This window comes from Ips typographus, linkage group LG4, assembly GCF_016097725.1.
Source record: "Ips typographus isolate SLU linkage group LG4, UJ_Ityp_2.0, whole genome shotgun sequence".
Taxonomy (NCBI): domain Eukaryota; kingdom Metazoa; phylum Arthropoda; class Insecta; order Coleoptera; family Curculionidae; genus Ips; species Ips typographus.
In genome coordinates this window covers 12,445,277-12,464,316 of record NC_138425.1, presented here as the reverse complement: position 1 = coordinate 12,464,316, position 19,040 = coordinate 12,445,277, and the positions used below count along the sequence as shown (strand labels likewise).

Genomic DNA, 19,040 nt, shown 5'->3' with positions numbered 1-19,040 from the left:
TTGTTTAGCCAAAGAGTCAAGTCGTGTCTCACGATCGTTTGACTTTTGAATTCCCAATTTACTCAAACAAAGAAAATTTTTTAGGTCGAAAAATCGGTTTGTTGTGGGTGACTGGTGACATGCATGAACGACTTGCCATTTACTTAGTCAAGTTCTGTAGTACTATTTTGCAGAAATCACAGGAAACAAATAATTCTAGATATTTATTACAATAATACCGCTTTTCCGAGTGTTCTCTTCCTTAATGGCATCGTTAATGCCCTTCCTATACTCTCAATTACTTAATATCCCAATAGGATATAGTTGCCATATTATTTTCACTAATGGCCATATTGAACTCCAAATAGGAGCATTGACCTTTTTTATTTTCATTCATGCTGACTCTAAAAATGTGCGCAGCATACCAATAAGCAATTCAGGGGGGCCATTAATTTTTTCAATGCACTTTATAGACGTCATCAACCAAGCTTGAGAAAAGAGGGATCTGTTGTTAATTGACTTCTCTAGTAAATTCGGTTGACATGCCTGTAGTAAACAAATCGATAGAAAACTAAACGGCAAAAAGGTCAATGTTCTTCTTTAAAAGTTTGAATAATGACCGTTACCAAAACCATGATTATTGCGCAGTAAAAGCCGGTACTGCCTAATTGCTCAAGGCCCATTTAAAGCAGTTGAACGCTTCTCTTCTTTTTTTCGACAAACTCCTGTATTGTTCCAAAAGTACAGTTCGTTTTTGGCAGTCGAGTTTGTCACGCACTTTTGAATATTCTTAACGGGTCCGCCTTTAAAGGTTTGTCAATGCTAATAAGCAGAACTCTGTTGGAAAAGTGGGCGATTTTTTTGTTTGGTACTACCTGGGATACTACTGTTCAATTTTAGTAATGTGCCACCAGAACTATTTAATATGATACTGACAGCCCTGTTTTGGCAGTAAGCTGCTTTTTTACTGCTGTCAAATTGTGTAGTTATTAGTGTAGTAAAAAATGTCAATTTTCCTAAAAAAATACACTGAAAACGGCATAATCTCAGTGTTTTCAGATTTTAAAAGTTTGTGTGATTAGAGAGAGAACTAATTAATTCAATGTGCAAGTATAGGAAATTAGTTAGCGACCACATTAAGCTTACAATGTCATATTTATGTTTATTACCAAATTTTGAATTTTTGGAAAAAAGTTTTTACAAATGACAATTAAGACTTTTCCGAGGACTTTTCATAAAGTAGAGTACCTTTCACAATACTTGAACTTTGTTAAGAGTTTGTTTGTTAATGCTGGACAGCTTTGAACTCCTCTAGGAACTCCTTATCTAACCTACTACTGTATATAGGATGTAGGTAAGTAGTCAAGAATATAACAGACAAAAAAACAAAAATTAAACTATATCAACCAATTATTTTAAATTTTCCTATCAAACCAATAAAAATACAGAACACCCAAAGTGTGAATTGTATCTGAAGGTGTATATTATTACATTTTTGAGACTGCTGGAAGGTTATCAACATCACCTTATCTGCTTATAAAGCTTCATCAATCATTTACATACCTACAGATAAGGTTTATACTGTGGTCTACTATTATTATTATGATTCAGGATAAAATTATTCGCCCTGTGATAATGAAAGTATCAACTGACCTGCCAAGTGGAGTTTTATCCACATCGTAGACCTCCAATATGTTGTGCTTCTGAACGACGCTATCCAAGACGTCGCCCTCCAGTTGAAGCAGCCCGTCTTGTGAAGTCTTGTAATCCAGCATTTTACTCAGTCCACTCAAATTCACTTCAATCACAACTAAAAGAAAAAGTGTCCGAAAACTTATTAAAATTTTAATAACGACCAAAACGGCATACAACGGAAGTGTCTACCTGGGTTTAGGGACCAAAGAAACAGCTGCCTGTCTGTTGGGTTAGAATTTTGAAGGTTATGTTAACGTCTTTTTTTTTGGGGGAGAGGGGGACCACTTTCGAGCTACTAAACAGGAATCACGGTGAACGTAAGGGTGCGAATCACATGTTTGCGACCGACTCTATTTGCCTTTATCTACTTGGAAACGTGTTAACGAAATTTAAGATATCAATGAAAACATGAACACATTCAAGCCGAACTACCCGAAGCGCTAGCTTGCTGCGTCCTTGCCTGCGTGCGTACAACTGACTTACTGACAGCGGTGACAGTTCTGTAAAGAAACAAATGCCGAGCACCGAGCCGCCACCTCTTTTGCCACGCGACGTTGCCGGCTTACTCAAATTATCCACAAAGTTTCCAACTAATGTAACATTTGCATTATATGTTTTTACCCATTAAAGTTAACTCGATCTTTAGGCTTTCAAATGACTAATTAGCCCTCAAAGGTATTCCAGTAAGTCATCAACGTCTATAGTAAACTATTTGATCACGGAAATTCAACCGACAAAATAGACCTAACTAAAAATAATTATTATTGACTTGTGATGATTTACGAGTTGTTGTCATATTATTCGGGTCATCAAAACTCGCAGATTAATTTGTATAGAATCACCGTAGCAAAAGCTATTAAACTTAACGCAGTTTGGCAACGTGCCAACCACGCGACTGGAACACATCGCTACACAGTTCATTCGAAAATCGTTTTAATGCCCACTTAACATAAAGAATCGTATTAGTTAATAAAAAATTATTTGTTGCAGTTTTTGCTTGCGATTTGTTCGAATGTATTTTATTGTTATAGTTACAACAATATTAGCTGTCATAAAATGGAACTTGGAGCTGATCGTGCCATTCTGAACATTAAAATAAAAAACAATCATCAAAATCAAGATGATCATTTTAAAAACCACCTAAAACACTTTGGGAGTCCAATATATTAGAATTGTTGCACAGCGTTAGCCATCCTTGCATTGTTTACTTCAATTAGACGACAGATAAGCCCAAGAAATAGAAAAAGAAGAATTTGACATAAGCAAGTTGATAGCACTGACACAACTCAGCTGATTGTCAATATGTCAGTCCAGTTTATTTTGGTATGACACATTTGACCTTTTTATAGTTGGGGTTTAATATTTAAAAAGCCGATAATTTGAAGAAAAACAACATTTGTGGAGTTTAAATTGAAAGTTGAAATGTCCATGGAAAATGTATCGGCAGGAATGTCAGAAGAAGAACTGGCTCAATTTGATTGGCTTAATCTTCACAATGAAATGGACAAAGCACTACCTCAAGAGTCCAAGCTTGATAAACTAGTCAGAAAATGTAAAGAAAACCCATTGGTACCGATAGGTATGACGTGATAATAAATAAATTGATTTTTATTAAGCTACAAACAACTATGTTTAAAGACAGATTATAGGTACATTCTTTTGTAGGAAGCACAGCCACAGCAGCAGCTTTAATCTATGGAATATGGAACTTTAGAAAGGGTAGAACACAAATGTCTCAATACATGATGAGAACCAGGGTAGGAGCACAAGGATTCACTATCCTGGCCATTGTTATGGGTTATGTTTATGGGATAGACAAAATAAAATAAAGTCTATCTGGTTTGTACAATACTGTAGTTATTTTTGTAAATAAATGTAGGTGCTATTTTTACTTTAATTGCTTTGAAAATTTACTTTAACAAGAATTGAATAATAACTATAGAATATGTAGCCACTGTTGAAATGATGGATCCCAGGATACCCCAGTTAAGTTTGAAGAATCCTCCAGCATGCAGACAAATTTTTCTTGATTTGCTTTGATCTAATAGGAATTTCAATTCCTTTTGAACAAGAAGGTCGTTTTCGGTCTTTATATTTCCATTTAGGTTGTTTAAAAATGTGTAGCAAATGCGTGAAGTCCGTTCACCTTCCTCTTCTAAGCTTTCACCTACATAAGCTCCAATAGCAGCTTGGCCCTAAAAAAAATCAGTTACCTACCTTAAAAATGTTCCTTGGGTTTATTTTTTACTATGGTTGTGGCTAAATAAATACTTTGTAGAAATATACTGATTGCTTTTAAGTCAATTCCATCAATAATTTTAGGTTTAATCCCAAACTCTATTAATAGAGTAACATTGTATAAAACATCTACAATAATACATGTCCCAATAACCATCAAAATTGTGCTTGTATGTTGGTTTAATTGTTTGATAAGCTTACACAAGGTATCATAATAATTTTGTAAATTTTTCAACCTGTAAACATCTTCAAACTTGGAGGTTTTCAATGAACGGTCATACCGTTTGCAAAATACTTCTAGTTGGTCGTTGAAAGCTGTGAGTCTTTCTCGTGTTTTATTCACCAAAGAGGCAATAGCAATTACAGTTAAGTTTACCCCTGTATAACACAAATCTTTGGGAACATACAGTTGGTGAAGGCTCCACTTGAAATACCTCCCAAAGAAATAGAATCCAAATATGGTGGATATCAGTGGAAGAAACAATTGCATAGTAAGATACACCTTGAAAGTGACACTACCCTTTTGTTGAAGGGTTTTAATTCTTAAAATTCTCTTGAATACTCTTATTAACGGATAGCTTTGTGTAATTCCAATTATTCCAATAATGTTAGCAGTTACCAAAAGAAAGTCATCCACAAATATGACAAAAGCCAACAAATCGTTACGCATCTGAGCCATTTGAGAGTTAACCAGCAATTTTCCGTAAGCGCAGTAAATATAAAAGTACATTAAACTCAAAACTAGTACAAATTGCACAAGTCTGGCAGTTTTTCTGTAACTTGTCGCTAGGATCATCACTATCAATTCAGGTGGTTTATCGTCTTGAAATAATGTTTCTAAAGAATTTTTTATGATCAGGATTTTTTTAAATAGTGATGCTTTCATGTTGTTAGTGATAAAAGGATGCAAGCGTTAAAACTTGTAACTAATTTGAGTTAAAAAACAAACGGCCAGAGTGTATTAGAGTCATTAGGACATTTATTACTTTCGTAATTGATTCGTTTTATGTTTTAATGACCATTAGCAATTCAAACTTCTAACAAAAGGCTCTATAATTTACCTGAATTAGTGTGGTATAAATTACCAAACTTTTAATATTATAGTTTTTAATTTTTTTGCTTTCCTATAAAAATTAATATTTTTCAATTACAATAGTAATTGATTTTTTAAATTTAATTAAATTTGTCTGGTTCTTATAAAAAATATGCAATCTTTATATTTATTACAAAATAATACTTACCACTGATGTAATAGCCAATATGGGTTGAGTAGCCAGAGTAGCAACTTTAGTATTGTTATCATAAGGTCCTACTATATCTTGTATAATAATTGTAAAATTATAAAGCAAATTTAAAGAGATGCACACAACTGAAGATACCGTGAATATTTTAGAAAAACTATTGAATTTATCCAAGTAGTTGCATAAGTTATTGTGATACTGCGTTATGGTCTGAATGTCAGTAAATTGTGTCTTAGAGTGGACTATTCTGGTAATTCCACTAACGGTGAAAGGTTTGTAACTGTTACTCAGTCTTTCTAATTGGTCGTTGATAACTTTGAACCTTCCTTTGATTGTCCTGAAAATGTCCATTGAGCCGCAAATCATCGAGTGCATCAGCAAATACCAAATATCTCTAGGTAAAAAGTATTGATAAATTCTCCAACCAATTTCTGTGTCAAGCAAGTAAATTCCGGTAATCACTGGAACTACTGGTAAAATCCAGAATAAGACTCTGGAAACCTTTGCTAGTTTGCTGCCTTTCCACGTATTCACATTGAAAATCATGTGATTCAGGTCCGTAAAGGTAAAGGTTTCCAAAAGAAAATTGCTTTTAGTGAAACAGTAAAGACCAAAAATGTTAACAGCAACCAAAAAGATATCGCTCACTGTGTTTAGCAGGTTTACCACGTCGTTTTTGAATACTGCTACACGAGGGTGCACAAAATATCTTCCGTGTACACAATGAACCATCAGAAGAAGATTAATCACAACAATTGAATGCAAAACGATTGCAGATAGTTTCTTATGCTTCCTGGCAAAAGTAATCAGTTTACCTTGAAATGACAGACTTTCCGTCTCTAGAATACTAAGGCCTTCAATTTTCTTTCTGCTAGAATTTAGATAAGGATTGAAATCTGGTTGTAATTTCATCTTGGTTAGTAGATACAGTGAATTTATAGACACTTGATATAAGTGTGTCAAATGACAATAATACTTTTAAAAGATAAAATCAAAAAGTTTCAATTGAATTTTATTGTTTGTAACAGCCATCAACGCTTTGAGAGTTCTGGCCTATTGTAAACTAATTTCTCCTGTCACGCATGTACCGATTGTAATCTTTATTTCTACCCCTTGTTTTATTAACATTACAATGAAATAGGGTTTCAGAACATAAACGCTATTTCAGACATATTTTCTTTATTACATTTTATCTTACACAATAATTTCAATTCGTGTTCTTAAAGAAAATAGCAAAAAATACTTACAAATTATAAAAACCTTGCACACCTTAAATAAAGAAAAAATACTTCTCATTCACACATCTACACCACTCACACAGAAACAAAGCTCCTCAACAACCTTAGCCTCACTAATATAGTGAGTTTCATTAATAGGGCTTTGGGCGACCACCTCCTCTATCTCTTCCACCTCCCATACCTCCGCGGTCCCTGCAAAAATCACAATCTTAAGTATTAGTTTAAATTTAAACGGTTTAACAAACCGCCAAGTGAGTAAACAAACTGAAATTGTTTCTCCAGACAGGATACACTCAGAGCCGAAATGATTCAAGGCTAAGGTGAGTTTTAATAGAGAACTTGATTTTTCCCTTTTATAAAAATCAGACAAAAACATAGAATTTGTCTTTGCCGAGAGCGAAAAGGGATGAGTTAAGTACTGATTGAAAATATTCTCACCGTCCTCCGCCGCCGCCTCCACGGCCACCACCGCCTCGTCCACCTCCAAAGCCACCACCTCGAGGTGGACCACCACGTCCACCACCGCGTCCTCCACCAAAACCTCGGTCACCACCACGGAAACCGCCACCTCCTCGACGTCCTCCGTCTCTGTCGCGTCCCCCACCACCACGTCTATCATCTCCAGGGGAATCTCCACCACCGCCTGGTTTCGATTCTCCGCATCTATTACAAGCGTTTCTCCAAGCAAAGTTGGTGTTTGCGCAGTCTGGATTAGGGCATTTCCAATCACCTTCTCTGGATTCGCGGTCTCTACCACCGCCACCACCACCTGCAATTCAGTAAATTTTAAATTTCTTTCAATAACCCGCTTAAGGATGACACTTACCTCGATCTCCACCACGTCCGCCTCCGAAGCCACCACCGCCTCCTCCTCCTAAACCTCCGCCGCCACGGCCACCACTAAAACCACCGCCGCCGCGTCCACCAACACCTCCTCCGCCACGTCCTCCGGTCCAGGTATCTTTTTTCGTAGCAAGTTGAACCTAATCAAATTCGACAAAACAATTAGAATAAAAAATCGCAACTAAAACTAGCTAAACAAACTTTAATCATGGAGCCTCTGAAATCCTTGCCATCAAACCAAGAAATGGCACTCTGGGCAGCGTTGGCGTCATCATAAGTCACGGTAGCTTCTCCTTTCGACATTCCGGTGTTTTTATCTTTGTACAACCACACCTTCTTTTTGTTTGTACGTTTGTCCATCTAAAGAAACATTATTGGTTCTTAAAAGTTATACTCCAAGAGTTTAATCAATCAATTAATATGTAATGCTGTAAGCTGTAACAGACAGAATAGTTCAATCACTTACAAAAATCAGATAATTGATGAATAGTATCTGTCAAAATAATTTAGCGTGACTTCAAAATCGGACTTGAATAACGAATAAATTCAAGCACAGAGTGCAGCCCGCATAAACTGGTAATGCAACACCAACATCAACTTACTTTGATAATGCCAATAGATCCAAAATGATCAGCAATGTCATCTTCAGTGAAATTGGGGTCGATTCCAGAAACAAAAACTGTGTCGTGCTGAACCACGAGGCCGCCACCACCGCCTCCATCACCTAAAATTACCAGCACATAAGAATAACGCACTTTTAAAACAAACTGAGTAAACTATCCTAACTCTTTTTTGAAAACTAATATGGTGCTTAAAAAACGGAAATTACTGTAAAGAACTTTACGTTTACCGGCCCTATACAGAATAACTTGAATTATTTTAGTTCCACTGTTGCATTAGGACTGTACCCTTTTTCTTTGGTACATTTGATACCCAAGAAATAATTCTCTGTCAGGGACACCATAATTACTTTCGCGGTAACCTCAGTCAAATATATCGTAAGCTTAACTGTGTTTTTCGTTTACCACCTTTATTATATTCCCTTTAAGTATTACCCAGTACTTCTCATATTATAATACTGTTTGGTTCATTCTTTATACCATTTTGGTGTCTAAACCAGCACACTTACAAGTTGTACCAAACTAGCATATTTTCTGCCATCACATGACTTTTTATTACGTCATTATGGTTACTTCAAACTTGATTTGCAACTAATTTGAATCTCACGCACAACTAAAATGATTTCAATAGTGTAAACCATCCTAATCAAGGAGTGTTCATATTTATAGTTATTTAGGTGGCTTTTTGCTGCCCTTCTCTTGTCACCAACTTTACCTGGACTCTGGGTATTATATTCAGTAAATCACCTCGTAAACAACCGAAATAACACGTTAGAACACATTTGTAAACATTAAAACCTCAAGTTATGCAAAACAAACGTGCGCATATTTTTTTGTGACTTAACAAAACATCTACTAAAAAAATTCAAAGATAGAAATGAGACTGAAAGAAACATGCGCACATTTCAACCTTGCTCATCAGATAAATCTACTAATACGCAAAATCTGAACAATATAATATGTAAAAATAAATATACAAAATGCTACCAAACCACAAACGGGTTTTGGTGCTTTTTACCTTTGCCGTAACCACCGCGCTGGCCACCTCTAAAACAGAAGAATAACTCATCAGTAAATGGTGGGACACGACCAAATTAACCAATCTTAGGCTACGGTAAATCCGCTAGCCTATTTCTTGGCTAAACCATCGCGATTGTGGATTCAAACCCTTTAATTCTTATCCTAGGAATCCATCTTCTTGTTGACTACCTATGCTAGGGCTAATGTCTGGGTATTTAGTCTTGTTAGTAGTAATGTTTCTAACCAGTTGTCTTCCAGAATAAATTAAACACTCCAAAAAACGCGCTGACGTTTTAATTTGCAATAATTTCAAAATTTACATTCAGAAAACTCTGCAGCACACTAGACAGAGTACCAACCTAATTTCACAAAAAATATGATTCCCTAAGTTAATTTTAAAAGGTGATTAAAATGGGAGGTATGGAAGTTCGAAAGTAGCTTTGGTTGGTAACAGGGAAAAAGTAAATTTTAACTGGTGTCATAATTGGAGTTGTCACCAGTTGACTATTGCAGGGCTATTAAAAAAAAAACCTAAGGTACTCTGTCACTAGTGGCTATTTACCTTCTAAATGTACCCAATAGCACAGAAAAATCTTCCCAGAGATTTCTTTTATATTTTACCCAAAATTATGTTAAACTAGTAACAGGGATGTTTCTTTAAGGATGACAAACCGGATAATTTTAAGTAGGTATAGTCAGGTCAAACTAAACGTGCAACAACTGGCGATAATACTTCTGAAACTGTAATAATAATAAAACACACATAATGAAAACACTGAAATAGCTGACTACTGAGTTAAACTAAAAAAATGCAAATTTAAAGATTCACTTTTCAAGATAATTATTGCAATAACTATAATGTTACTCCAGAAACTGAAATAATATGATTTGCATTTTTCATCTAAACAAACATTCATCTTGTTGTACAAGACAAAGACTTCTTGCAGCATATTAATAAAAAATGTAATATTCAACACACAGAAGACATTTTTACCACCATAACCCAATAATTAGGTTTACTTTGGCTAATTCCAGAAACCTGTTTTGTTTTATTGTAATTACCATTTATCCTTTGACCAAAAAAACAACCTTCATCTAAGATTTTACCAAAGGCTGGATGATGCTTCTTTAAAATTGTTTAAGACAAATTTTGAAACCTCACCATTACTTTGCATATTTTCATTGTATTGGCAGAAAATGGTTGCCAATTCAGTTCACATATTTAACCAGACCAACATTCTCACATAAAATTATTAATAAATACCCTAAACTTCTAATAACTTTTCTAGTATTGAAATGAAATAAAATAAAAGGAAACTCACCCAAAACGATCCATACCACCGCCAGAATTTCGGTCTCTGCCACCTTTAAACAAAATTATGTATAAACTGTATTGTTTAATTAAAATTCCACCTTTCAGACATTTAAAAAACTGTTAATAATGAATGAAACTTACCTCCATAACCACCACCACCACCACCACCATATCCTCCTCCTCCACCACCTTGGCTGCCATAGCCACTCTGGCCTCCATAACCTGAGAAAAATCAACCATATTGACTGCCATACAATAACGTGATTAACATCAGTATGAAACACATTTTTAAAAACTGTCCTGATGATTTTCTACCCTTGCCATCATCATCTGACAGCAAGGACTATCATTCACAGTTATTATTTTCGACATAGAAGGTAGATCAGTAAGCTATAAGAAAGTTTACTTCTATGCCTATGTCGTAGGGAGAATTAACACAGGTTGCAGCAAAAAAGTGACCAGTGTGATATTATAATAAAGAGCTTTTTCTAATTTATGACACCACTTGTAGGAAGGGAGAGATAGAGCAAAAATTACTTTATTTTAGTATTTAGAACATTCCTGCCTGGCAATGGCAAATAATTTGTGCTTTTTTCCTCAAATCCTGCTTGACTGCACATTTTTGTGTAGGAAACAAAAAGCTTTATAGAAACTTTTTAGAGAATTGAACATAACAAGGTAACTGCTGTGGGAATTAGTTTCATGGAGAAAGTGGATTTTTACCTTGGCCACCTCCAAAGCCCCCTCCTCTACCACCACCACCTTGCTGTCCCCAGCCTCCTCCTCCTCCTCCTGATTGATCTTGGCCATAACTTCCCTGTTGACCATATCCTCCTCCTCCTCCTCCACCTTGACCAACATAACCGGAGTAGGATGGATTTGGAGGGGGTTGAGAGTAATCATACCCTCCGCCACCATAACCTAAATATAGAATACATAGGTATATAACATGTTAGAAATTTAATAATCTTTTAGAAGAATAGTTGTTAATTGTTTTTTTTTAATAAAATAGCTATTTCTTGTGGACATTGTGGTGCTTTGTTGTGTCAGGGCTCTAGAGCGAACAAAATGGCGGACACGACGCACCCAAGCCACATCCAACACGCGGCATGAAAATTGAATTTTAGGGCAAAATCTATATTATAAAACAATACAAATGATACCAGTTAAATAAAGTTTTACATAGCTAATTAAAATCAGTAACACTACAATGTCTATTTCGAGAAGTATTTGACTTGAAAAAATATCAAATTGTAATCGATCCTACACATACACAAAACGGCAGATTGCTTGTTGAAAAATTATCAAATATTCGTAAGAAGCAATGCTTTTTAATAATTAGACAGATTTGTACTACTTACCGTCTCCCATTTTTGTTAAATAAACTTTGCACACTTATCAATATTTTGAGTTTCGTCTACGAAACTCAGTTGCGTTGCATTCGGTCGCCGGCTACAAGCGGAAAGAAATCTTCCTAGAAAAAATGGCGGAGAAATAACACCACCGGCACTCGATGTCATGAAAATCTGCTCACGCATGCGTCAAATGACGTATTTCCTCTTCTTTTTATATGCAAGGTTAATTTATTAATTTAATCCAACTCTCAGAGTATGTTTCTGTCTTGTTCTAACTTTTAAAAACAAAGGCAAAAACTGAAACAAACAGTAAAATTTAGGTTACGTCCAAAAACTAATCTTCTCTTACGTAAATTATGTAATTGACACTTTCGACTTTTGACACTTTGACAGTGACAAATTAATTATGTTTTCATTGTTTTCCAATAATAATTAAGTTTAGTTAATTATTTATTATCAAACTTGTTTATTTCATTTAAACAATAAAAATTCGTCTGCACATCTTAAAATAGCATTTCGCAACAGAACAGTGCCACTAATCAGTTTTATAAAAATGCTCCGTGTCAATAGTAGGGAAGGTATAAGATAGAAAAATCAAACCATGGAGTTCTCACCAATTCTTGGAAACACAGTAATCACCTTAACCATTATACTCACTTTTCTGGTTGCAGAATCGGTACAACAGAGTAAATCCAGGATCAAAGAATGTAAGTCCACATAAGCAATTTGGTACTTAGCTTGAATTGTGGGTGTTTCCAGTTTCTTTAGGTGATGAAAAGCTTTGTTCGCCAACCACCAAAAGAAAAGTGAAGTTTGAGTCACTGGTTGTTACCCAAGGACGCACCAATGAACATTCACTAGACTGGAGAATGCCAGATATTTGTAAGTTTGAGTTCCAATCCTACTACTACAAGGGAGGAGTGGTAGCTGTTATCCAGAAACTGGATTTGCGTAAAAATGACTCCAGTGGTGAATGTATTGATTATATACAATTTCACTCCAGAAGAGGACTCAAAAGTGATAAATACTGTGGTGTGATTGATGCTAAGATAATTATGGATAACAGTAACCTTAAGGATCAAGTACCTCTGTTTTATCCTATGTCTTATAATAATGCTTTTGTGGATATTGATGGAGAATTGGATGTAGTAATTTATATTGCCAAGCAACATCTGCAACCTAATGAAAAGACTGAAATTGAGATAGTTTTTACTTCTTATCTGAGTAAGTGTATTTGCCATACATCAGAATGTGTAATTTAATGGAGTGTTTTACACAGACTGCAAATTGGCTTTTCAAAGTAAATGGGGTACTTTTGTGCCTTGCTATTCTTATAACCAATCAATTATTAAAGGACTGGACATGTGCCTTAATAGTGAATACTTTGAAGATGGATACATTAATTGTCCCCATTTTGGTTGTCCTGATGAAGGTGGTTGTCTTTTTATAGTGAGTTTCCAGCATTGAGTATTAGACTTAAGTGAATCTCAAATATACTTTTTAGAACACAAGGGAAAGAGAAAGTAAAGTTTCAGTGGGAAGCCGTGTAATTATTGGTTCAATATCTACTCTTGCTGTACTATTTGGAGTATTTATTCTGGTGATTTGGGCTTTTAAAAAGCACAAACTATTTTGTTGGGCTCAGGAGTTTGCCCATCCAACTCTAGGATCTCAACATCTCAATGTAAGTTTTTACCTTTGAATATTAATTTACTTTTACAGTACATTAATGTTCTTATAATCTCAGTCCAGAAATTTGGATTCGAATGATCAAACTGGGGCACGTTTAGCTGAAACACACATTTCTGATGTTCCATCATCCACAGCTCATGATGACAAAGATCTGCCACCATCATATGAAAGTCTTTTCCCTACTGCTAGGTGAATTTACTTCACAATTTTGGACCTTATGTAAATTGTATTTTTTTTTTATTTTGTGATTTAGCTCAACTATAGAAAGTATTATTAACTACTGTATTTAAAAGAGTCTCAATTTCTCAAATAGTTTTATTCAGGACAAGATTTTTTCGTCCTGATCATGGCAAAAGATGAACTGTTACAAAGCTTTTTTTTATTTGATGATAAACTAAAAGTTGAAAAGCACTAACATTCCACTTACTGAGTACTATATTTTGACTTACTTGGAATTGCCAAATTTGCTGCAGCTGAAAGCTTTACTCTACAAGATATTGGTTAATTTATTTTTTTGATTAATGTATAGAATTAAACCAGAATGTAGCTTCAGAACAATGATAGTTTTCAATGTGCATTTATAACCATTTAACTACTTATTAATAATCTAAGTTAATAAAAGAGTACATTTATTGCTACTGTAAAGACTTAACTGTGAGCAAGTGCTTAATATTTATTTGTAAGGTTGTACTATATTTTTGTAAATTTTTTCTATATAGTAATATATTTGTATACCTGTTTGTTAGAGTCTCAATAAGTCAAGCTAAAGACTTGCTATTACCTTCTATTTATTTATTTAATTTACTGCCATACAAAAGTGGTCAACCATAAACTGCAAGTCTTTAAAACAGATTAATCTGTTAATGTTTGTGGTGTTGCAAGCTTTTCTTGTGCTAAATTAAAATTGTACATGCATATAATTGCTGCATCAAAAGAAAAAGTGAAACTCACTCTAGTAACTTGCAAGGTGAGAACATCATACAATAACTTTCGGCGGGCACTTTGAAATTCCTTTAAGTCCTCCTCAAAGTTTTCTTGTTCTCTCGTTTCCAGTTCCGCTCTATACTCAAATTTATTAGGTAAAACAGGTAAAAAATCGGGTGGACTTACGGTTCTGGACCCACTGAAATAATTGAATGTGGTGTATGAGGAGGTGATGGTATTGGACGGGAATGCCCTTGGGTTCTAAATCACCAAAAACAATGTTAATCAATTGGCTGAGTATAACATTGTATATTTTTACCTTTCTTTCGCAGGCGGTGAAGGTCGTTGTCCCCTATATATTGTAAACAGATAAAAAAATATTACATTTAGAGAAAAACTTACCTAGGTTTACTAGCTACGTAGACTTCATCGTCTTGAAATGGAATATCTAAGATAGTGTTCTGGTCTGGACTTAAAGTACCTGGAGGTATTACCACTTTTTGAGGACATCTTGGTTCGAATGGGGGATCAAAAACCATTCTCACAGAAAATTTTGCTTATAATTAGATTGAAACAAACGGATTTTTTTCAAAATGACAACTGTCGTGTCAGGAAAGGTAACAGGAAATTGCCTAATTTAATAACCTACAGTTTTTAACGCAGGTGTGTGTCGTGGTAAGTCCACACATTGTGCAGTATTTCTATAAATCCCAGCAGTGTCCATACTTTGTGATTGGTAAAAAAAGCAACAAGCTGTAAGCTGCCTTTTTTGATCAATGTGCTAAGATTTATTTATAAAGAACATCACTAAAGTCTGATATTGAATCAAAAAATTACTTGCTGAAATAGATCAATCTTAGGAAAAGGAAGTAGGCAGAGTCTTGAGCTCATAACATAACAAAATACAATTACTAATCTTTATTTGTTTCTAGATTGAAAAAAGTATAAACTCCACTATTTGTACAGGACCTTGAAGTAGTCAAAACTACCTCTATTTTACAACTTTATTTTATCATTTCTTCTTTCAAAATGAAACCCACATACTCGCACGTGTAGTATACCCAATAAGTTGGGTATTCAACAAAAAAATTTGCTAAATAAATTACTTTACCTCAAATACTACAACAAAATTGAAATTTTCAGTTACAATATACACAAAAAATCTGTTGGACTCACTATAAAATAATTTTTACAGTCTATTTTCTAGACTTCCTCTGCCTGAAGTGTTCATTGGTGGTCGTGATTTTCAAGGGACTTTTATGATTAACCTTTTGACTCAATCTGCTTTTATCAAACCCAGGTCTGTCCGGATTTCTAGCCGATATCCTTCTATCTGAAGACCTGCTTGATGAACTATCGCTGCCGCCGTCAGAGTCTGAGCTGTCACTGCTGCTGCTCACTTCGCTCGAACTGTCTTCGGATGCTGATTCTGATTCGCTATCGCTTGAACTGTCCTCGCTTGCGCTCGCTTTGGACACTTTCGACCATATCGTGGAAGCCACTGTTGGTTTTTGCGGAATTGTGATTTTACTCTTGGTTTTTTCACGCCGTTTTTCTGGAGTGTGACTTCGTCTTCTTCGCGAATGCGTTGACTTGCTTGAAGGTATCCGGTCACTGTGCAAAGTCATCACCGGTGATCGTCTGCTTGATCGACGTCTGTGCGCCTTTTCTCTGATCGGCGGTCTTTCTGGTGATAAGCGTTCTCTGACATCTTTTTTCGGCACAATAAAAATTGATCTGGTTACATCAGGATCGCGATATTTCATTCTTTCTATGATATCTCGACGGGCATCCGGCAAGGCTAATCTAGAAGCACGCTCAGCGTAGTAGTCTGGTTCACTTTCCACAGCAAAAGTCATTTTTTTGGTGCGATTTTTCAATCTTGTTGACAGATCAATCTGTGTATCCTCTTTGGGAACTGGGCTTTTAGCTAAGTAGCGACTGGCAGGACCCAACACGTTTCTTAAATCAACTTGACTTTCCCTTTGATCTATTTCTTCTGTTTGTTTCCTGATTGACATTAGAATTTTGCGTCTTTTTTGATTTTCCTCTTCCTCGTCGGCGTACATTTTCATTCTTGGTACTTTAGTAGTTTTCTTTTCCGAAACTAGGCGTTCTTCTAAGCTTTCTGAATCAGATTTATCCCCTTCAGATTCGTGTTTTCTTTTCGAACCGAGCCGCGCTTTTAGTTTGGGATTTTTCACTTCCACTATTTGAACTTCGTCGTCTTCCTGATTAGTGTAAAATACTGGTTCACGTTCCCTGTATTTGGAGTCTTTATCCCAGTCCTTAGCTAGTAATTCCCACGGATTTTTGTTCTGATTCAACTCTTTATTTCTTTCAAATATGCTTCTAAGTTCCTTCTTTTTACTTTCAGATATAACACTTCTATATCCTTGACTTGTGAGTTTCTTGAAATATTTATTACACTTTTCTGATCTGAAGGGCAGCCTATCGGAAGTTTTTCCAAAACGAAGTAGCAAGCACTTGCTTTTTGGGTGAGGATTTCCTAACCGCCAATACCCAGGTGGTATGGGTATAGTAATTTCTGAAATATCTACAGAGTTTTCTGGATAATTTTTCTTTTTAGGCAGTATAATTTCTCCAATTTCATTACAAAGCTCAATCTCCCTGTTTTTGTTTTTTATGAGAATGCTTTTTCCACTTTCTTCTTCAGGCTCTTGAACACTGTCTAAAAACTCTTCAGGAAAAGTGGTTTTTGGTTCACGCGCCGGCATTCCTCTTACCACGCGTGATTTATAATGAAGGGCACGAGCTGCGGAAAGACTATCTAACCAAACAACATTGCAACTCCCATTATCAATCCATTCAATCCCTTCAGGGGCATAGTTTGAAAAATATTCGACAATGTCTTCTGCCGACATTTCATCCAAACCAAGCACGTGAACAGTTTCAAATTTGAACTCACTCTCGTTAGACGGATTAACACCCAAACTCTCTCTGAGCTCCTGGAAATCTTGATCAGTAAAGCTGTGTATTTCTTCAGGTCTCAGTGCAAACCTTTTAGCGCGTTCCTGTAGTTTTATTTGCTCATTTTTATCAAAAATATTTATTCCAGTTGTGAAGATTGCTTTCTTTGATATGTCCTGAAACAAAATTGAAATGATTATTATTCATTTATTTAAAAAGGTCAATGTTTTATTGTTGAATGATAGGATATAAAAAAAACTGGTTATTTTTTTCAACAAATACCCTTAGATGTATGCAATTTAATGTTGTCAAAAAGACAAAATAAAAATTGTCTTCAATTGATAAGTGCACATAAAAAAAATTGTATGGTTTTCATCTATAAACCACATGACAAATATTTTTAGTATTGTGACTAAAAAAACTCTAGACAGGTTCTAAAAGGTCTACATTTAACTGAACATCCTTCCAATTGTCTAAAACTGTTAAAATTGCTTCTCAAAGGTCTAATTCATGTTGGAGATGTCTGAAAAAGTCTAAAAGTGTCTAGATAGGTCCTACATAGTATAAATTTAACTGAACAGGTTGCCAATTGTCTAAATATATCTGAGCATGTTGCCAATTGTCTAAAATTGCTTGTCAAAGGTCTAATTCATGTTGGAGATGTCTGAAAAAGTCTAAAAGTGTCTAGACAGGTCCTACACAGTACAAATTTAACTGAACAGGTTGCCAACTGTCTAAAATTGGTTAATCTAGTTGTCAAAAGTCTAATTTATGTTTGGAAGTGTCTAAGAAGGTTTGAAAATTTGTAAGCAAGCCCTAAAATGTCTAAATATATCGGAGCATGTTGCCAATTGTCTAAAATTGCTTGTCAAAAGTCTAATTCATGTTGACAAGCATCTAAATGTGTTTAGACAAGTAAAACATCTAAATATACCTGATCTATATACCATGTTGGGAAGTGTCTAAAAAGGTCTAAGAGTGAATAAACAAGTTTCAAAATGTCTAAATTTAACTGAACAGGTTGCCAATGGTATAAAAATTGGTTAAACTTGTTGTCAACGGTCTAAGTAACACAAAAGCAAATACGAAAGAATTAATGCAGGTCTAAATAAAAATTTGATGCCCATGTACCACCAACCCATTTAAGACCAAATTGTAAATGGACTGTAGGTTTCCAATGCTAATGTTTTTAAAGGAGCATGTTTCAAATGCTCCTTTAAAAACAGTACCTACATGTGAGTCAGTTCTACACCAAAATCCTAACTCTATGCTGCAAATTGCTAACCTTTTTATTCTAAATCAGTTTACTACAACAGCATTTACACCACTCTCAAAAAGTAGATATGTTTATAAATTTCACTTTAAATTAATGGACAAGCTGGACTAGTATTTCGGGCCCTTTGATAGTCCCAAAATAATCTTTTTCATATCACAAACAAGTGGTCTATTATACTTACTGTTTCGTTAGGTCCGAAATTGCCATCGGCTGCCATTTCTTCACCGTCTTTGGACATGGTTTCATCTTCGGTTATTTCACCTTCCTCATTCCCATTTTGATCCTGGTCGACCTCCATTTTTTCTTCAGCTGTACCCTCGGTGGAATTGGAAATTTGTATTCTTATGTTAGGTCGGGCACTTTCTACTGTGCCACTCATTTTTGTGCGAGTTGAAATTGAATTTTATTGAAAAACTCGCAAATTATAAACTTTATTCCAAAACAAATACGAGAACAGTCAGCCAAGCTAACAGCAAATTGGCAAGAGAAGAGTGGCAAGTAGCGCCACCCCACTACAGCAAAACTGTCACCTATCACGTCAATTGTCTGTCATTTGTCAAATATCATTCGAAATAATAGTAGTGCTGGGGCACTAGAGTTGAGTATAAAATAAGTCAATTTAAAGGATAAAAGCAGAAAAGATTTAATTTACTCACTTTTTCTTAAGTTAACA

At 35.2% G+C, this 19,040-nt stretch overlaps 7 protein-coding genes across 12 annotated transcripts in view; 2 read left to right on the top strand and 5 right to left on the bottom strand.

The window, feature by feature from the left end:
• The window catches only part of LOC145728499 (death-associated protein kinase related-like), an 83,204-nt gene extending 81,028 nt beyond the window's left edge, over positions 1-2,176 (bottom strand). Inside the window, exons 1-2 of one of the 3 annotated variants that reach the window (XM_081978777.1) lie at positions 1,864-2,175; positions 1,633-1,789 (exon numbers count right to left, since the gene is read on the bottom strand). In XM_081978777.1, coding sequence (XP_081834903.1) covers positions 1,633-1,754 — 122 coding nt within the window. In that variant the 5' untranslated portion in view covers positions 1,755-1,789; positions 1,864-2,175. Of the gene's footprint in view, positions 1-1,632 lie in introns of all 3 variants that reach the window. The other 2 variants (XM_081978778.1, XM_081978776.1) reach the window with 2 other exon arrangements.
• Positions 2,177-2,983: 807 nt separating this feature from the next.
• On the top strand, positions 2,984-3,571 carry LOC145728504 (HIG1 domain family member 2A, mitochondrial). The gene is made up of 2 exons (XM_081978788.1): positions 2,984-3,253; positions 3,340-3,571. The coding sequence occupies exons 1-2, from the start codon at positions 3,097-3,099 to the stop codon at positions 3,501-3,503; spliced, it is 321 nt and encodes a 106-aa protein (XP_081834914.1). The 5' UTR covers positions 2,984-3,096; the 3' UTR covers positions 3,504-3,571.
• Positions 3,572-3,584: 13 nt separating this feature from the next.
• LOC145727728 (uncharacterized) lies at positions 3,585-4,798 on the bottom strand. Its single transcript, XM_081977544.1, has 2 exons — positions 3,899-4,798; positions 3,585-3,866 (listed from the first exon to the last, which is right to left on the bottom strand). The coding sequence occupies exons 1-2, from the start codon at positions 4,796-4,798 to the stop codon at positions 3,585-3,587; spliced, it is 1,182 nt and encodes a 393-aa protein (XP_081833670.1).
• Positions 4,799-6,315: 1,517 nt separating this feature from the next.
• Positions 6,316-11,709, bottom strand: caz (FUS RNA binding protein cabeza). 4 transcript variants are annotated; one of them, XM_081978779.1, is made up of 10 exons: positions 11,551-11,709; positions 10,913-11,110; positions 10,331-10,411; positions 10,197-10,239; positions 8,873-8,901; positions 7,837-7,958; positions 7,436-7,594; positions 7,218-7,374; positions 6,830-7,160; positions 6,316-6,583 (listed from the first exon to the last, which is right to left on the bottom strand). In XM_081978779.1, exons 1-10 carry the CDS (start codon positions 11,558-11,560, stop codon positions 6,523-6,525), a joined length of 1,191 nt encoding a protein of 396 aa, XP_081834905.1. In that variant the 5' UTR covers positions 11,561-11,709; the 3' UTR covers positions 6,316-6,522. The 4 variants fall into 4 exon arrangements, with proteins under 4 accessions (XP_081834905.1, XP_081834906.1, XP_081834907.1 ...); XM_081978780.1 differs by lacking the exon at positions 8,873-8,901; XM_081978781.1 differs by lacking the exon at positions 10,331-10,411.
• Positions 11,710-11,919: 210 nt separating this feature from the next.
• On the top strand, positions 11,920-13,976 carry LOC145728502 (uncharacterized). The gene is made up of 5 exons (XM_081978786.1): positions 11,920-12,251; positions 12,304-12,768; positions 12,824-12,993; positions 13,049-13,228; positions 13,292-13,976. Exons 1-5 carry the CDS (start codon positions 12,146-12,148, stop codon positions 13,427-13,429), a joined length of 1,059 nt encoding a protein of 352 aa, XP_081834912.1. The 5' UTR covers positions 11,920-12,145; the 3' UTR covers positions 13,430-13,976.
• A 28-nt stretch (positions 13,977-14,004) lies between these two features.
• Positions 14,005-14,789, bottom strand: LOC145728503 (uncharacterized). Its single transcript, XM_081978787.1, has 5 exons — positions 14,563-14,789; positions 14,480-14,512; positions 14,347-14,421; positions 14,188-14,296; positions 14,005-14,129 (listed from the first exon to the last, which is right to left on the bottom strand). Exons 1-5 carry the CDS (start codon positions 14,697-14,699, stop codon positions 14,097-14,099), a joined length of 387 nt encoding a protein of 128 aa, XP_081834913.1. The 5' UTR covers positions 14,700-14,789; the 3' UTR covers positions 14,005-14,096.
• Positions 14,790-15,063: 274 nt separating this feature from the next.
• On the bottom strand, positions 15,064-18,875 carry LOC145728498 (uncharacterized). Its single transcript, XM_081978775.1, has 2 exons — positions 18,549-18,875; positions 15,064-17,267 (listed from the first exon to the last, which is right to left on the bottom strand). The coding sequence occupies exons 1-2, from the start codon at positions 18,744-18,746 to the stop codon at positions 15,357-15,359; spliced, it is 2,109 nt and encodes a 702-aa protein (XP_081834901.1). The 5' UTR covers positions 18,747-18,875; the 3' UTR covers positions 15,064-15,356.
• Positions 18,876-19,040: the final 165 nt, after the last annotated feature.

Bases quoted from the DNA above. Each gene is read 5' to 3' on its own strand.
- caz (XM_081978779.1), bottom strand. The intron at 10,240-10,330 runs GTAAGTTTCATT...TTTTGTTTAAAG, and splicing joins TGGTGGTGGTGGTTATGGAG to GTGGCAGAGACCGAAATTCT. The intron at 7,595-7,836 runs GTAAGTTGATGT...ATGTTTCTTTAG, and splicing joins GATCTATTGGCATTATCAAA to ATGGACAAACGTACAAACAA.
- LOC145728502 (XM_081978786.1), top strand. From the start codon at position 12,146: ATGGAGTTCTCACCAATTCTTGGAAACACAGTAATCACCTTAACCATT. The intron at 12,252-12,303 runs GTAAGTCCACAT...GGGTGTTTCCAG, and splicing joins TAAATCCAGGATCAAAGAAT to TTTCTTTAGGTGATGAAAAG. The intron at 13,229-13,291 runs GTAAGTTTTTAC...TTATAATCTCAG, and splicing joins TAGGATCTCAACATCTCAAT to TCCAGAAATTTGGATTCGAA.
- LOC145728498 (XM_081978775.1), bottom strand. From the start codon at position 18,746: ATGAGTGGCACAGTAGAAAGTGCCCGACCTAACATAAGAATACAAATT. The intron at 17,268-18,548 runs GTAAGTATAATA...ATTTTGTTTCAG, and splicing joins ATTTCGGACCTAACGAAACA to GACATATCAAAGAAAGCAAT.
- LOC145728503 (XM_081978787.1), bottom strand. From the start codon at position 14,699: ATGGTTTTTGATCCCCCATTCGAACCAAGATGTCCTCAAAAAGTGGTA. The intron at 14,513-14,562 runs GTAAGTTTTTCT...TACAATATATAG, and splicing joins TACGTAGCTAGTAAACCTAG to GGGACAACGACCTTCACCGC. The intron at 14,297-14,346 runs GTAAGTCCACCC...ATTTGAGTATAG, and splicing joins ATTTCAGTGGGTCCAGAACC to AGCGGAACTGGAAACGAGAG.
- LOC145728504 (XM_081978788.1), top strand. From the start codon at position 3,097: ATGTCCATGGAAAATGTATCGGCAGGAATGTCAGAAGAAGAACTGGCT. The intron at 3,254-3,339 runs GTATGACGTGAT...ATTCTTTTGTAG, and splicing joins AAACCCATTGGTACCGATAG to GAAGCACAGCCACAGCAGCA.
- LOC145727728 (XM_081977544.1), bottom strand. From the start codon at position 4,798: ATGAAAGCATCACTATTTAAAAAAATCCTGATCATAAAAAATTCTTTA. The intron at 3,867-3,898 runs TTTTAAGGTAGG...TTTTTTTAGGGC, and splicing joins AAAATAAACCCAAGGAACAT to CAAGCTGCTATTGGAGCTTA.